The sequence below is a fragment of the Seriola aureovittata genome, chromosome 6 (assembly GCF_021018895.1).
Source record: "Seriola aureovittata isolate HTS-2021-v1 ecotype China chromosome 6, ASM2101889v1, whole genome shotgun sequence".
Lineage (NCBI taxonomy): Eukaryota > Metazoa > Chordata > Actinopteri > Carangiformes > Carangidae > Seriola > Seriola aureovittata.
Window position 1 is genome coordinate 10,403,062 of NC_079369.1, and position 17,574 is coordinate 10,420,635.

Genomic DNA, 17,574 nt, shown 5'->3' on the forward strand with positions numbered 1-17,574 from the left:
TCCATGCAACAGATAAATATTAATGGCCCCTCTAGCTGCCTTTGCCTTGGACCCCTCACTTCCAGTCTGAACCTTGTCCAGAGTGTCGAAGGAAAACAGGACTGTCGGGAAAGAGCCGGGGCAGCACTCAGGTCAAGGCCCTCTAGAGTTACCGATGTCGTAGTCTGATCCAGGAATTTTTTTCACAGGGTAATTAAACTATACGACGTGTGTATAAAGTGGTTCAGGCAGGAAATCCATCTCGGCTCAGCTCAGCACCTTACTTCCCAGCCTCCCCCTTTCCTCTCAGTGTACACCTACACTTTCCTGTAGCATAAGTACTTTTATGTGCAAAATGTATGCTTTTGTCCTCGTTAAAGCAGTTTCTTTGTCTTTTTCTGGGCCCCCTTTTCTTCCATCCTGCAAACATCTGCATGCACACACACGTGCTGTAACAGAGTTATTTTCTTCACTTTCACCAACAGGTTATTAATACAAATTACAGAGGTAAAAAGAGCTCCAGCAGGTATAATCGAATTACTACAGACAGTATAAAAGAGACTGACTGAGCAGTATTACTCTCTCACTGGAGCCTGCTGTTGAGCCAAGATTTTATGATATCGATGGTCTACAGCAGCAACTCAGTCAACAGTCATATTTCAGTCAGTAATTCAGAATGTATTCTGAATGGCTGAATTCTTATGCACTGAGCTTGTATTACTGTACTTTTACGATTCAGTAGTAGTTCCATATTTAGGTTTATACTTTGAGGCCCAGAAAAATGTAATTCAAGGTTCAGTCTCACTGCTCTTGTCACTTTTTCCAAGCGGCAATTTCTTCTTGCAAAAGAAGCTCTCAAAAATTGAAAAACACAGTGTATGCTACCAGCTTAGCAACAAACGAAAGACAAAGATAGCGATTAGCTTGTGAGGAAAGTTAGCAGCTAAAAGCACAGATATTCTTCCCAGGAGCTGGAGCTAAAAGGAGACTGAATATCAAATATCACTGACATTTGTTAAGTTACCAGAAACATGACATCGAATACATGTTTTTCTGTTTGCTGGATGTATTTGTTACATGTTACAAATTTACAAGGTGATAGGGTTATGTCTGTCAGCTCGTTTCATCCTACACCAAGAGAAAAGACAAAGAAAAAATTAAACCAGCTTTAAATTTACAGTTTGACATAAGCTCATTCATTTTCTTACTAAGAGATTGACAAGAAGATCTATACCGCTCATGTCTGCCTGTTAAATATGAAGCTACAGCCACTAAGCTAGAGCAGTGGAAAGACCGGAAACAAGGGGAAAATGTCAAACCATTTCTTTTTGGCTGAAGTGAGTAACACTGTGTCACTAAGTGAACATACAGTATATCAAAAAATTTATACGCGGCTTTTCCCCACTCTTTCCCCTCTGTCTCCTCACAGTCTCTCATCCTGTTCCTGAATGCCACTGTGGTAACTGCTGTTCACTATTACTACTAAGTATTATGTAATGGAGACCAATCAGAGACACCCACTGTAGCATGACGTAGCGTTCCTCGCGAGGCCAAGTGAACGCATCACAATTTCCCCTTGGACAGAATGACACAGCAACACCAGATGATAGCAGTAAAGGGAAAAACATGCTGGCAGGCACTTTGTACACACATTGGACACTTGTTCTGTTGCTATTGTAAACAGATGCAATACTCAATGTACTTTTTTTTCCATCAATCTCTCACCATAATATGAATTCTCTGTCGCTCTCTCTCTCTCTCTCTCTATCTCCCCCTAAACACACACAAACAAATTAAAGTAGTCATTTTTACACACAGGGTTATCATTTGTGCTGAAGAGTGGGGCAGTGCTGCGAGGGTAGGCAGTGTGTTGTTGGAGCTCTGTGGTGTGCTTCAGCAGGTTTTCATTTGCCAGTTCTCTGGCAGGCGCTGCCTGCTCTTATTGAAAACATCCCATGGAATTTCCTGACGCTGCCACGGCCTAGACACCACTTCGCACACATACACACTCGCACGTGTGTTTGTGTATGTTTGCGACACAAAGTCATATGATCCGTAGAGATATTTATCGCCAAAAAGAGTAGTTACTGTCAGAAATACACTTGTACTATTGTTTGTTTTGAAGTCTGAGCCACTTCGGATCTCTTTGCTGAAAGCTGATTTTTGTGCGTATGTGCTGCTGCGCAGGCCCATAATGGTCCATTGTGCAGGCAGAGCAGGACCATGTGTTTTGCAGTCGTTTGTGGTGTTGTGGTGTTGAAGTGATGACTGAGGGAGAGAGCCTGCCTGGCGCGCATGTCACTTTGTCTCTGTGGCTCTTCTCTTAGAGCATATCTGCTTTTCTCAGCTCTTTTCTGTCCATCGGTCCTTTTCCTGCCTGTCTGTCTGCCTCCGCCCGCCTGCAGTCCAGTCTGTCTTTAGCTCTACTTCCACTCTTTCTACCTGTCTTGCTTGCCAGTCGGTTTGTTTTAAGATGCTACGCTCTATCTGTCCTCTCCATCTGGTGCTGTCTCGCCTTTATTAAACTGACGCCATCCCTCGCTTCTGTCTAGCTGTGTCTCTTCTGCTTCATGCCGTCTTCCCCTTCACACATACAGAGTAGAAACATTTTATGAAATCTAGGAGATACCGTGTGTGCACCATGTGTTGTCCTCTGCCCGGCACAGAAGACAGATAGAGAGGGAATGATAGAGAGATGCTTTCCAACTGACAGTTTTGGCTTAGCACACATTTAAATTTATTTTTAACAGGAGTGAGGATTGGCCTAGAAGCCAGTGTTGTCTGCTGCAGGGTGATAGTATGTGTGTCACCGCATAGCATTTAGTTCTTTGGTCCACTCATACGTGCATTTAATTGCTTAATTTAGTAACTATGTTGTAAAAGTTTCATCAAACACACAAAGGTGTATTTCTACATGTTTTTGCCTCTTAAAAAGTTCTTCCAGTGCACTGCAACGTCAGTATATCTGCTTCTACAGTTTTGTGTACAACAATTATGCAAAAATTATCTTGACAATTATTTGTTTACTTTAAAACAAATAATTTTTAGCAGGTTGCACTATCTCAGAACAAGACTATGTTTCATTGTGTACAAGTATTTGAAAAATTGAAAAAGGAAAGTTAGGCCTAACATTATAGCTTCATTAAATGTCATGCAAAGAAACATTTAGTTTTGAATGCCTAATGCACATAGTGTACACTGTATACTGTACACCCAAATCCCTTGGATTATAGATATAATGCATATAGACTGTACTGTAAAGCAAATTCACAACGCATTTAACAAATTTGTAAAGCACCCGAAACCCCAAAAAGTCTTTCTTTCTAATTGTGCCATGTAGTAGTTTATTGACAGCAATAATTCTACTGGTTCTACTGTACATGACATTCTCTTCTAACTTCTAACTATAACTTTTCTTTTAAAATGGCAGAGTCATCTGTTTTATATATACTCTCACTATTCGTAAAACTATTTCAAAAACACAAATAAGCAAAATAAGTTTGTTTCTGCATCATATGAGCAAAACTGACTTGGGATATTTCTTCACATACCTTTCAACTACTGTAGCAACAGAATTAGCACCAGTGTGATCCCCATGTAAGGTTATGTCGTCGTCTAAATGTTCAGGAATGTAACTTTTTGAGTTTCGTGGAAATCGTCTTATGGTAACTCTTAGCTTAACTGGTTGGGTTCTTTGCTCTAATTAAATCAGTACAGCTCATTAGCTTGTTCAAAGATTACACACTTCATTAGCAAGTGAAAGAACATCTCATAGCTTATTTAGAGCCAATAAGCTTAATGCTACATTTCATAAACACATGGATGCTTCAGTCTTGCTCGCTTTGATCTTTTGAGCTTTTAAATTGGCCGACATGCACACGACAGAAAGTATGTGGACTAAAGAATACAATAATACAAAGGTTCACTTCTTGGGACCCATGGCAACGCTGGTTTTCCTGCTCGCTGGTTAATTGCATTCACCTGTTGTCCCAGGTGTAAATCATGTCCTGATTAAATGACAAGAATGAAAACCAGCTGGCTTCAGGGCCCTGAGAAACGCCTGCTGTGAAACACTGGTTTCTGCCAGACATGGACACACAATCCAGAATACACATACACACACACACACACACACACACACACATACATACTGTAGGCTGCATGCACATTCACATGGCGTACCTGAGCTCATGCCTGCTGGGCAGCATGTCTGTGTCATGTACGTCAGCAACACACATACACACCACCACACTGACACATGCGCCCAAATGGAAATCTCTATGTGTCTTTTTCTTGACTGCAACTTCAACTGAAGGGTGGAGGAGAGGAAATGAACTGAGGATGCAAGGATGAGATGAGAACGATAAAGACCCCCATGAGACAGAGCTCAGTGAAGATACCATGGCTTCTTCCATCATGCGTGTGTGTGTGTGTGTGTGTGTCCATAAGAAAGGACGCTTTCTCCACTAGATGACCAGCTGCTCCCTATACTCCTCTTGTCCCTGGCAGGGAGAGACGACACAGACCACAGCTGACTGGAATAAAAACACACAATGGGGGTAATTTTCACTTAATGTTGTTAGCTTCACTGTAGCTCAGCTCACCTCCCTTCCTGTCTATATTTCTTTGAGCCTTTGTATTCCTCCTCCACCACTACTTTCTCTTTCCCTCTCAGTGCCTCTGTGTTTTTTCCCTCACCTCACCTGCTTTCTTCACTTTCTTTCTGCCCACCAGGAGAGCTTAACAGACTGCCTCAGCAAGCTCACACAGTCTAAATATTTAAACGTGGGGAATCACTTTAAAGCTTCTAACGCTGAAACCACTGAGCCCTCCCTCCAGCCTTTCTGACATGGACCGGTGTCAGGCCCACCGCATGCAGCAGTCGGCCTCTGGATATGGACCCCCCCCACCCCACCCCCCAACTCTCTTGATCTCTGTATTTGACCAGAACGTCAACCACAGCCTGGACGCGAACAGCCCCGTCAACAGCTGTCACTCATAACACCTCAGTGTGGTGCAGGGAGACAGACAGACGTCGTAACGCATGCATAGGAAGTGAAGTCATAATAGAGATGAGGAATGAGTGAGAGATGTGTGTGTGTGGGGGTGGGGGGGTGTGGATGCCAGATTGCCATTATTCCCTTTCTACAAACCCAGAGCTGGGCTGAGAGGAGGAATTTACCATCCTGCCTTTTTTTTTTTTTTTTACACATCAAGTGAAAGTGTTTTCAAGGCAGTGGTTCAACTATTTCTGAACCGCCGTGGGTAGTTGTTTCTCTGGCTTCGCTCTGTTAATCCAAAGGCTGCTGTGCGATTTATAGAGGGATCCCGGTACTGTAAAACTGTAAATGGAAATGCACAGCAAGGCGCGGGGATGCTGGGCTTATTAAAATCTTTGCTGCATTACTCATGTGTTGTGGAGGAGGAAAGAGTAGTAGTGCTTCGCAGGATAAGTCAGAGAGACACTTTCCCCTATAAAACACATACAATTACAAATGGCACTTAACGGCAGACAACACACACTGGTTGGCACATTAGCAGAAGGCAAATTTAAAGAAAAACCTTAATAAATGAATTAAATCATAACAAATGCGGAAGGCCTGAGGGGTCACTGAACGGTTTGATGAGAATGAAAAATATGTGAATCATAGATTATGGCATTTGTAGTCACCAGATCTCAACCCAAATGACTGGACGTTATAAGCGCCATCCCACTTACAGTTGCTAGGTCCGTTAAGCTTCCTCACATGAGACAAACTGTACACCGTTTACGGTATAGCAAATATCACTCAACATTCACAGTCATTTTTAAATCAGTGGGTCTCCAAGTTCACACAGAGGTACACACAGCAGGCTTCTTATATCATCTAACTACCGCAGATTCTGTTGGCTTAAAAAAAATGATCGTCGATAGCAGATTTTATCAGCTGCAGCATGCTAGCATAAGCTGATGCTAACGCCTGTACAGGTTGAAAACTGCGTCTCCGACTGATCGACCTGATGACTTCATTTTAAAAATAACGTTTTAAATATATGGCTACACATGGCCTGAGGCTAAAGCTGCAAGTACCAGGATGGTAGTCAGCATCTTCACTGAAAAAAGTTGAAAATGTAAAGGGAAGGACGGTTACTTTATACTCTGATAAAGTAACATCCCATAGGGCGAATATTTAAGTCCTGAACAGTTTTTTTTTTTCTCAATATAACCTGTGACCCCACAAAACACTGTGTTTAGCTAAAAACACGTTCCTTGCCTTTAGAAAAAATGCTAAGTTACTGCTGTATGTATTAAGATAGTTAGCTTTGCACTGTTGCAGCTTGCGTTAGAGCACACAAACACACTGTTTAATTCATACTGTACACTTTTATCCTTGTTTTTTTTTTTTTTTCTTAAACTAAAAAGACAAATATGGTAAAGTCAACAACTGTGGGAGATTTTGGACCAACATGTGAGCCAGCGTTCTCAACCACCATCATCAAAACATCAGATGAGGGAATATCTTTTGGAGGAATGATGTTCATCACTTTAGAGTTGAGTTCATAGACTCGATGAATCAATGCAAATGAGTGCTGAAGCGGTGCTAATGGCTCAGGGTGGTCCAACACCTTACATGTTAGGTTTTCCTTTAATTTGTCACCCATTTGACACCTACATGCTTAGTCACACACATGGTGATGAGAGAAATTTTCCCCCCATCATCTCAGTCTACGTGCACACTCAGACTGGAACACGTTTCATAACGTTTCAAAAACAAATCTAAAGAGGAACACGCCCTTGACAACTATAAAGTAGTGGGTTAGATTTTCATTTTTCCTCTCTCTCTTCACCGGGTTTCTCTCTCATCACCGTGTCCTCTGCCTTTCTCTCTGTTTTCCCTCATCCCCGCATCTCTCTTTCATCTGTTGTTCGAATGGCTCGGAGGCAACAGCTTGTGTTTGTTTGGACCATGATGTAGCAACAGTGCGCAGCACGCATTCCGGCTGGGTGGAGGGTGTACGTCAATGCAAACCTCCTCGCCCTCCGGTCACACTCTCCCTCTATCCTCCCTCTCTTTCTTCATCTCCAGTCCCTCCCTCAATCCGCACTCAGTGTCTGTCTATCCTTTTTGTCTCCCTCCCACTTTGTATTCACTACCATTAAATTGTCTTTATATTCTCTCCTCCCTCTTATATTCCCTCGATCTTTTTTAGTGTTTGTGCAATTTTCATATGAGGTGGTCTGCTTGCAAGCCATGTGGGATTTTTTTTAAACCACTAGTGCATATCAGTTAATCCACTGTTTACGCTATGTAATTGCAAACACATTTGTTTGTACAAAAACTGAAAAATAACAAAATTTTCTTCCTGTGTGCTCTTTTTCCATTTTGGATGAATCTCCCGTGCTAGACTGCTAACTGGGTTTCCATTTCCCTCTCTCTTCCTGCTCCACCACTAGCTTCTCTTTGCATTTTGAAAGTTGTCCAGAGGGATGTAGAACGGAAAGGAAAGAGGGATGGATGTATAGAGAAAGGAGACAGAAAGGGAGGGGCGAGGAGACTGAAGCCTGCGATGGATAGAGGGAAAGGGAGGCAGAGAGATAGAAGAAGGAGCACAGGCCAAGGCTCAGCGTGAGAGAAGAGGTGCTGACATGGCCCGAGTCAAGCGTGGGTGGCAACCGGGGAGACATGCTGCAACACCTCTTTTTTTGCAACACACACAAGTGCGTTCACACACAAACTTTCGCAGAGAGCGAAGAGAGGAAAAATTGACAGACTAAAGACAAACAAAGAGAGAGTGGAATACAGAAACACAGTGACACCCAGACAACCAAAGATGGTATAAGAGGACATGGCTGTGGTAAGTCTGGAAAGATAAGAGATAGTCTGGAGACAAGAGGTGAGTAAACGGTAAACAATGACAGACAGAGGGAGAAGTGGAGTACATTAAGTAGCTACTGTAAGTGGAAATCAGGGATGGAAAGGTTATTAAACGGAGAGTAACTGGGTCATTAACTCTGCTCTCTGGAGTCAGGAGGGGAAACACCCTGTAAGGTAGTATACACACTGCAGAAAGTCCCGGTTGCTCCCACATCATTATTATTTCACTTCTTTTTGTTTGTTTTTTGTAAAAGGAAAGAAAATATTGAAGGATTATCTGCTTTATTATACTGATGACAGCAGACTGGCAAGAAAAAAAAAAAACATTGTTGGGTGATTTTATGTGGTTTGAAGCCACAAGACCACAAGTAAGGTTGCTTCTGTTTTAGCCTGAGACACAGATCAGTTGGTAGATTAAACAAAGTGATATAAATGATTATGAAGATTGAAGCTGTCCTCCAGTACAATTCTACAAATTAACTATAAGCAGGGTTTGAGTATGTAGTTCACACTGGAAGATAATGATTAAATACGCTCAGAAAAGTCAGTTCGCATACTTAAAAATGCTTGAAATTTGAGTGCACGGTTCAAGCACACTGTGCAATCAACCCTATCTCCTTGAAATGACATACATATTTGCCAAATATATATTAAGGAAAACGTAATGGCTGGCTGGATTATGTTCAATAGGAAGTGGCATGTTTTATCAAGGGGTCGAGGTGATGAAGCTGTGAGGAGGTTGTTGAGGTTGGGGGTGGTGAGCACACACAGCAGGGCTTAAACACAGGAGATCGGGTTTAGCGTCCTGAGTCCAGCACGTGGTTAGGTTTAGGCAACACACTCTTTAAATAAACGTCAATAACTAAGTAAACAGTCTTTATTTATTTCTGTATTTAACCAAGACCATGATCTTTCCCTAACCCTTAACCAAGAGCTCTGAGTGCCACAACATAACCATAAAAAACGTTAATCGTGGAAAAAGAGGAGCTGCTCACAGCTGCAAAACATCAAAACAATTTGCAGATGGTGGTGATATAGCTCTAAGAAGACTTTGGAAAAGAAACAATAAGTATTAAATCTTTGCAATAACACTTTGCTCCCTCTATATTAAGCTTAATTGGCAGTGGCATTCCAAAGTCATGGTGTCCTTTTTCTACTGCGGTCTTTTAGTAGGAAAGAGAAAAGTAGAGTATAGTACATTCTGTTAGTATGCAGTATGGCATTTGAACACGCCGCCATATTTTTCTTTGCTCATGATGACACCCATTATTCCTCTTATATTCATTTTAGATAAACCTTAACACCTGATGATTATATGAGAAAATATAACTGCTTTTTTTTTGTACAAAAAAAGGTCACAGATTACTTCTGTAAGTAACTATAACTAAGACTTTTACACACAGCAGCAGCATGTTTTACAGTGTGCTACCAGTGCGGCCAGCCTACGTGCGCTACATGCAGCAGGGGAGCGTTTAGGAGTCAGCTGACCTCTCATTACATCTTGGTTAATGGAGCTGTTTGTTGGGCCTGCTCTCTGCTTCAGAAGCACCACACTGTTTACTGTCTGGATACTCCACAAACAAACACACTAGCCCAGACTCCCACACACACACATACACACACACACACACACACACACACACACACACACACACACACACACACACACACACACACACACACACACACACACACACACACACACACACACACAATCATCCATATGGAAAGAGCTATTACCTCTGTACTCAATCACTCACCCACACACAGGGATGAACCACAAAAATACACAGAACTAAACAATACACACGCCACTGTTGTCAGATGAAAAGCTAGTGATTAAACTTTTTTCCAAAATACCAGATTTTGGGAACCTCAGAAAAAACATCTTTGTTTGTTTGACAAATTGGGCCAAGTCATGGAGAACCATGCAATCCCGCAATTTAAGTTCAAACAGAAAAGTTACCAAAGTTTAAGAAGGGGCGGTTTTCATCGTGAGAATGACAGAATGAGGGTGCACATGTGCAAAAAGTGCATGTTTGTCTGCAGGATATTCGTGGCATTTTTAGCCTTGTGTTGCAGACTAAAGTACAGTAAGTTGTTTAAAGAGTGGGTGCATGTTTACAGGATCCTGGAAACAACAAGTGGAGTTTGTACTGAAAGGAATACTCAGCAGATTGAACGTTTGGAGAACGTCAAATTTACAGCAGGTGTGTCTCAGAAATGAAAACCATGTGGTCGTCTGCTGGCGCTGAAGGAAAACTGCAATTTCATCATACAAACAAACAAACACGCACACGCACACACACATGCTGCTCTGTCTGTGTGTGTTAGTCATGACAGCAGAGCAGAGGAAATCAAGTCAGCACATCAAACAGTCAGCTTGACCTCACACCCGGCGGACACACAGGAGATGTTCTTCTCTGCCCCAGGCCCCCAGAAATTAATGAAATAGCTGCTTGACACAGATATGAGGGTGGTTGAATCTGTCAGCATGCAGTCGCTGCATGAGCTGACTTTGGCCCCAGCGTCTCTGCCAGAGAGAAAGGGATGAAAGAAAGAGAGAAGAATGTTAGAGAGACAGGGGAGAGAGGAAGAATTATGCAGGCATTTGTGTAGTGCGACTTTTTGGTGTGTATTCAGCAGTATAAAAAAAAACACTTTCGAAGGAAAAAAAAAAAAATCAGTTTTAAACTGATGATGGCACATGAAGTTTCCAGTGCTGCCATGAATGTCTGTACCAAAGTTCCTGGCAATCTGTCTAACAACTGTAGAAATATTTAACTCTCAACCAAGGTGGTGGACTGACTGACAGACTGACCGGCAGTACCATCCAAAGAGCATTTATTAGAGCAATATTTTTCACATTAAAGGGATCTCATTTGAACCCTTTTCCTTTTGTTGCATGGAGAAGATAAAGAAAAACAAACTTTGGTTTCTTGTATTATCTAATGTTTCAGTTAAGTACCATAACCCTGGAAAAGCTCTTAAGGAAACAAGGATAAGGAATATGTCCTCACTTCTGCTCTTGTGAGGATATTTAGTCTATGTAAATATAGAAAAACAACACACACACACACACACACACACACACACACACAATACATACACCCACCTTCACCCAGTCAAAACCTCACACTCTCCCCTCTGTGTAATCCCATCTGATCTTGCCGACACTGTTGTTAGAAGCCTCCTCTCACTCCGCAGCCTATCCCAGCACTGCCTTTGAACTCGGCTGCCAAGAAAGTGTAACACCGCGTGCCTTTTTCTTTGACTTTCAGGAATGATCAGGAACATTATAATGATAAAATTGGGGGGGGGGGCAGAGCTGAGTGGGAGCAGAGGGTCCTGACAAAAAGCAAGCAAGAGGCTCGATATATTGTCAACGTGTTGTTAATAAACTGCGGGAGAGAGCTGAGGTGTGTGAGTGTTTGAATTCCTCTGTGTGTATGTGTGTGCAAATTTTTGCATGTGCAGGTTTGTGTATATGTGTGAGCACAAATATGAATTCTTCTGTTAGGACGTGATGTCAGGGTACATTACAGCTTATTGCTGGGTTGAGTGACGCGCAGGATTATCGGCTGATGGGAGAAATAAAAAAAAAAAAACTGCTTTCATCAGTGTGGTGCTGCGGCCCACATGTTTGATGTTAGACTGAAGGAATCATATACAAGGTGAAGGAAAGGAAGAGAGGGGTGGAGGGCGGGCGGGAGGTTGAGTGCCCACAATATGGAGTCATTACAGAGCAACAAGTGGCTCCAGTAGATGAAGAGTGAACTTGCATGTGAACAGTCCCTTATTTTACAGATCCTCATTCTTTCTCCTGTCACTGCCACAATCTATAAGTATCCCCACTCCTTGGGGGTAAAAACATCCTCTTTGGGGGGGGGGGTTTAGTCTTCAGCATTTCCAGTGTTGAAGATCATACGTCCAAAGAAATAGAAATAGAGACTATTTGGAGTCTATCTTGGGTTCCATCACACCTCGTGAGTATGTAAAGTATGTTGTGAGCATGAAAGTGTTAGGAGATGTGTGTTTTTTTGTATGAGGATGATGAAAACAGAAAGATAAATATGTTAAGCCACCACCAATGAACCAAATTCCACTAAAAACCACATAAGTCAACCACATGGTGGCGATAGAGGAAAAGTCAAAGGATCACCAAAGAGTCATTGGGATTCATCCTGAGGGAATCGTGAACGTCTGAACAAAATTTCATGGCTTGGTTGTTGCGATATCGCAGTCTAGACTATAGCCGTCCCCAGGGCCACACCTCTACCTAAAAAGACTGCAAGGAAGATTAAGTTGCTCATTTTCACATAAAAAATATTTTTCTATGAAACGCAATCCGGATTGTAACTTCTCAAAAAGACAAAGCCTGAGCCCAGCAAAAACTTGTTTCAGCTCGCTCGTGCTTCTCTTACATCCGTCATGACCTTTGTCTCGTTGTGTCTTTGCTTTGTCTACTGTCAGGTCACTTCCTGGGGAACCACAGTGTGCTGGACATCCTCAGGCAGGAGGGCTACGAGATCGAACACATGCCCTCTGATCACCAAGAGCCGGCCACAGAGTGAGTAAGCAGGGAAGAGGGAACTGTGACAGATGATGGAGCGTGTCATTCGATCAGAGTTCTGTGGTTACGTAGAAACAAAACAAAAATCCGTTATTGAAAAAAGAGCAAAAGTTACTCTTTAGAAAGTTGTTCAAAAGAGTTGACAATGTATATTATTTTAATTTGGGGGATGAATAATTGCAGTGTAATTAAATCATCATCGAGCGCTGGATGATTCCAGGTATGTAGGTCATCAGTCACAGGTTACACTTTGAAACCAAACCATGAGAGTCTTCTAACCTGACAAGATAATGAACGGAAAAAGACAAGGAGGGTGTGATTATGTACTAGCATCAGACTGATAATGTTATGGTAATACGGACTGTGACAGATTCTGTCCAAAATGTGCTCTGTTCCAAACAAAGCTAAGCTATGCAGGAATCCTTTGATAGCTCATCAACTCCCTCACCTTCCTCCTTTGCTCCCTCCCTCCCTCCCTCCCTACCTACCTCCCTACCTCCCTACCTGCCAACGGGCAAGCTGTCAGTGGTGGTTCTGTCTGTTCTCAGCAGCCACTGGTACCACAGTCAACACAAACACAAACACACACTTATTTGTGTATGCACGGTGAGTGGAGTGATGCACAATGCCAAGGAGCAGGGCTGCAGGGTTGCACACACGCAAACTCGCACACCTCACACAGAGGTTTGGCTTCCATCCTGCAGCATTTCTTCACAAAAACCTTCTACAATCCCTCTTTATATCACACTGTGTGTATGTGTGTGTGTGTGTGTGTGTGTGTGTGTGTGTGTGTACCCTTTGGCACAGAGCGGCTCCCCTCTCACCTAGGGGGTTGATCCATGGGCCCATAAAATAGTAACAACAGCCACTTGAATCAGGGTGAAAATGGAAAAACAAGGCACAACAAGGGGAATCTCTTTAAAAACCGTAAAAACATCCCCAGCCCTCCATCCAGCCGAGGCTTTTACAAACTTCTCGCTGCAAATTACAGCTGTAAACGTAGCCTCCCTATCTCCCTCCGCCCTGTGTGCAGAGCTGTGGGCTTCAGCCAGTGGTTCTGGTTTTAAAAGCTGACAAGTGGACTGACATACTGCGGTCACAAAACACTCGTGTATGCCGCACACACACACACACACTACCACACGACCACACACTTAAACGTGTGCATGCACGCAGACACTTTTAGCTCCCTGATACAAGGTGATGTGACAGGCGAGGAAAAACACCACAAGATTGCTTTGCATGAGAGGTGTTTATGAAAGCTTTTAGCCTCAGACCTGGAGGGTTTGGACCCGACTGGCAAAAGGTCTTAAAGAGTGATTATATGACTGACTGACGGAGCAGACTACAGCTGGGTTTGGCTCCACAGTAGCTTGACCACAGGCCTGGAGCTATCATCACCCTAACCAAGCCATCAAAACCTGGATGGGGGTTTCTGAGGCCTGCAGCAGAAGTGCAGACCATCAAATTTATGATGACTGTAAAGACAAAGCTAATTATGATTAAGCTGTGGAAATGATGACTAAAACAATCCATCATATGCTTTGTAATTTGAAAATTTGACATCATGTTACTGTACTTTTTTTTTACGTTCTAGTGCTTGTTTCGGTGTACATGGTGTGTGTGTAGTCGGTTCTTTGTGTTGTTCCACCTTGAAACACAAAGTCAAGAGCAGAGAAAGTATGAGTAACGGGTGGAAGAAAGAGGAGCGTGGCAAAAGTTTTCAAGGAGAGAGCGGTGATTCTGGGTGGTCTGCTGTGGACAGATGTCAGTTTTGACGCAGCTGTACGGTCACAAGAGTTACAACTTCCTATAATGTTGCCTGCTGGGTATTTCTGCCACTCAGTGCAGTGTTTATAGAGCAAGGCATCCTATGTGGTGTTCGTGTCTTTGATTGAGTTTAGGGGTTGTAAGTGGAAAGAAATACAGTGGTCAGAAACCACAAACAATAATATTAACTGGCTGCAAGTTTGAAGGAAAAGTGAAACAGGCCCTGAGACACAAGAATCCTTATTTTTCATTTATAGGTCATAGGTTTCAGTGATACCTTTAAACACAACTAGGATTTATATGGTCAAAAAAAAATCACAAGTGGGACTTTTAATGAGTATAAACTGACTTCATATCCTTTCCATCCCGTCTTCTGCCTCCTCCAGGAATAAAGCAGCTGAAGAGCCTGCAGCAGGGTCCAGCGAGGAGAGCACAGACACTAGCACGGCATCTCCCACCAGCTGGCAGACCAGTCCATCAGAGACGGAGCTGGAGGAGGAGGACCCAGAAAACATCCCTGGACTCGGAGATGATGAGCTGCCGCACATTCTGCTCCCCGACAGCCTGAGCCAGCTGGAGGAGTTTGGGCGACACAAACGGCCCCGCAAAGCTCACCGCGGCCACGGGAGACCTCGCCTCTTCAGTGACCTGTGGGTTCGCATCGGGGATTGGTGAGATATCTATTACGACCAGCTGATTTTCAGCTCTATGAAGTTACTTAAGATATTGCTATTTGTCAGAGGAAGAGAAAGACCATTACACCTACAATATGTGAGAGGGCTTGTATAAAAAGTGACAAACATATGTTTGGCAACTCTTTTTGGCACATAATTCAGCTCATATGGTCATAATAAGTCATCATGGACCATTATAGAAGGATGTAAAGACCTTTAGAGAAACCACTCTATCAGTTTTTCATGTAGAGTAACTAGAGTAAACTGAAGTTGCACTGCTAAACATGTTTTGACAATAACACTTCTACAGTCATACCAATGACTTCCTTGTCAGAGGTCAAAATGCGTGAAAAATGCCAATTACAAATTCCAATGGCCCAAGGTGGCGTCTTCAAATTTCCTGTTTTCCTGCATCAATCATTTCAATGTGTTGAAAGCTAAATACTGATTTTTTTTTTTTGTTGTGTGTCCTTTCTCCAGCACTACCCCACCACCGAATGTGAGGATAATCAATGGCTATGTGACTGTGGAGCCTCCGCTGACCCATCAAGAGCAGCGCAGACTCATCGAGATCCAGGCCACTGAGCAGCACCCCGGTCCACCTTCCCCCACTTCGCCTACTCCCAGCTCAGCTCAGCCAGCCTCAGTCCACAGCACTCTCACACTGTCCTGTCTTTTAGCCTGGATGTTATCACACATGCTGCTTACCTCCTGACCACAAGACAGCGTTATCTCACAGACAAACACTCAGACACTACTGCGTCCATACCAGAGCAGTGGAATGTACCTGATAAACAAGGAATGACCATCAGCACATGCAGACGAGAGATGGAGGAATGTTTTAGTCAGGACATGACATCCTGAGGTGGGACAATCCTGCTGTGAGCCTCCACCACAGGGAGGGCTCAGCTCCAGCCTGCCCAAATGCCAAGTCTCAAAACATGTGGAATAAGCTCTCAGCCACGACACAAGCAGTGAACGGATTGTGTTGGACTGTACAGGGTGGAGTCTTCAAACCTCATGAAAGTATTAAGATAGAATAACACATAGCACAATGAATACTTGTAACTTTGAAGAGTTTGTGTGGTGGAGTCTTCTACTTAATAAAAACTGTAATACTGTATAGATAAATAAGACTGACATTAATAATGAAAATAGAACATACTAATAACAGCTATAACTCTGTGATAAATGAGTTGAATGCATACAGTCAAACAGTACTGTGTAGGAGGTGGAGCACTCAGTTGCCACTTTTGTAAATTGTGCATTTTGTTCATAAAGAAATATTGTATATTTATTATTTCTGGAAGAAAAGAGTATATTTTCTTGCTTTTTGAGGAAAAATGAAAAAATAAACTTTGAAAACTAATGAAGTGTTCAAGACTTCTTTCTTTCCGGTGGTGAGATCACGGGTTGAAGTTTATGACCAAGTCCTGGAAGCAAAATAGAATAAATCAAAAGGAGCCTCATAAAGGGAACCAGCAGTGTCGAAAGGCAGATCCCCCTGTCTGTGTGCTCCCTATGTACATTCCTATTATTTGTAAAAAAAATCAAACACATTTTAATGTAAGTGTAAGTAAGTGGAATCCATTTAATTAATTAATTATGTGTTTTTTGACAGAGCAGTGCGCATTCATGAACCCAAGGGTAAATGTGCTGATGTTTAGAGATGTGAGACATTTCAAGTATGCAGATTATAAAATGTATATATATTATATAAAACTGTAATGCTTTTATCAACTGTAAACAAGAATAGGTCAAAACTTAGTATGGTTAGTAAATGGCTGGACCGCATATCAATATGCAAAATTGAGGATGTAGTTGAAAACTGTTGCACAACTGACATCATTCTGTCATATTTGCATTCTACCTATAGTGTCAGCTGGTTTCAGCTCTTTATCTGTTTGCCTTTCTCCTACTCTCTGTGCTCACATATACAGTATTTTAATACAGCCGAATTCCCAATGAAGCTGTTCTCATTTATGTGTTTTTCTGTTCATGTTGTCAGACAATGGAACAAGTTTGAAATACTGACTGAAACACGGCCCATTAAGACTAAATGTAACATGCCAAGCCATTTCCAAGCTGCTGCTCTGCACTGCTAAAATCCTGATTTTTTAACCACGACATCGTCTGACAAAATCACCAAACACTTTGTGCCAGTTCATTTTGAATCAATGGTCAATAGGGAAACTCCAACTCAGTCATGTGGCATTCGGCTGACCGGTGGTGGAACTATGTTTACTCATTCAGTCAGCGACATGGCCCCCGCTGTTGCACTCCAGCCAAAATGTGAGATAAACAACTCTTATAGTAAATACCCATTAATGATATACTGCAAACATAACCTGCAAGGTAACAGCATTTAAGGTGAACAGAGGTGCAGAAGGGAAACAGCTGTGCAACAGGTAATGTCAATCTGCCATCTGCTGGCTGAAACTAAAAAAAAACAAAACAAAAAAAACAGGGAAACTGACACCACTCACCCTGTCACCAGTATGCATTTGATGGCTGCATGATTGTGAGTAACTCAACAAATGTTAATCAGGGTAATACACGAAACAATTCAAATCATCAGACTTCAGAAAAAGTGTGAAGAAAATACACAAATAAAGATGGATTGATGGAAAACGTGTACAGAAAGTTGAGGAGGTCATGATGATCTCATTATCTATGTAGTTAGAAGAAAATGCTGGTTAGTTAGAGGACAATACTCTGCATG

General features: G+C 42.4%; 1 protein-coding gene across 1 annotated transcript in view; it reads left to right on the plus strand.

The window, feature by feature from the left end:
• trabd2b (TraB domain containing 2B) overlaps positions 1-16,215 on the plus strand; it is a 65,291-nt gene extending 49,076 nt beyond the window's left edge. Inside the window, exons 5-7 of the mRNA XM_056379229.1 lie at positions 12,309-12,405; positions 14,565-14,849; positions 15,333-16,215. Coding sequence (XP_056235204.1) covers positions 12,309-12,405; positions 14,565-14,849; positions 15,333-15,567 — 617 coding nt within the window. The 3' untranslated portion in view covers positions 15,568-16,215. The remainder of the gene's footprint in view (positions 1-12,308; positions 12,406-14,564; positions 14,850-15,332) is intronic.
• The last annotated feature ends 1,359 nt before the right edge of the window (positions 16,216-17,574 follow it).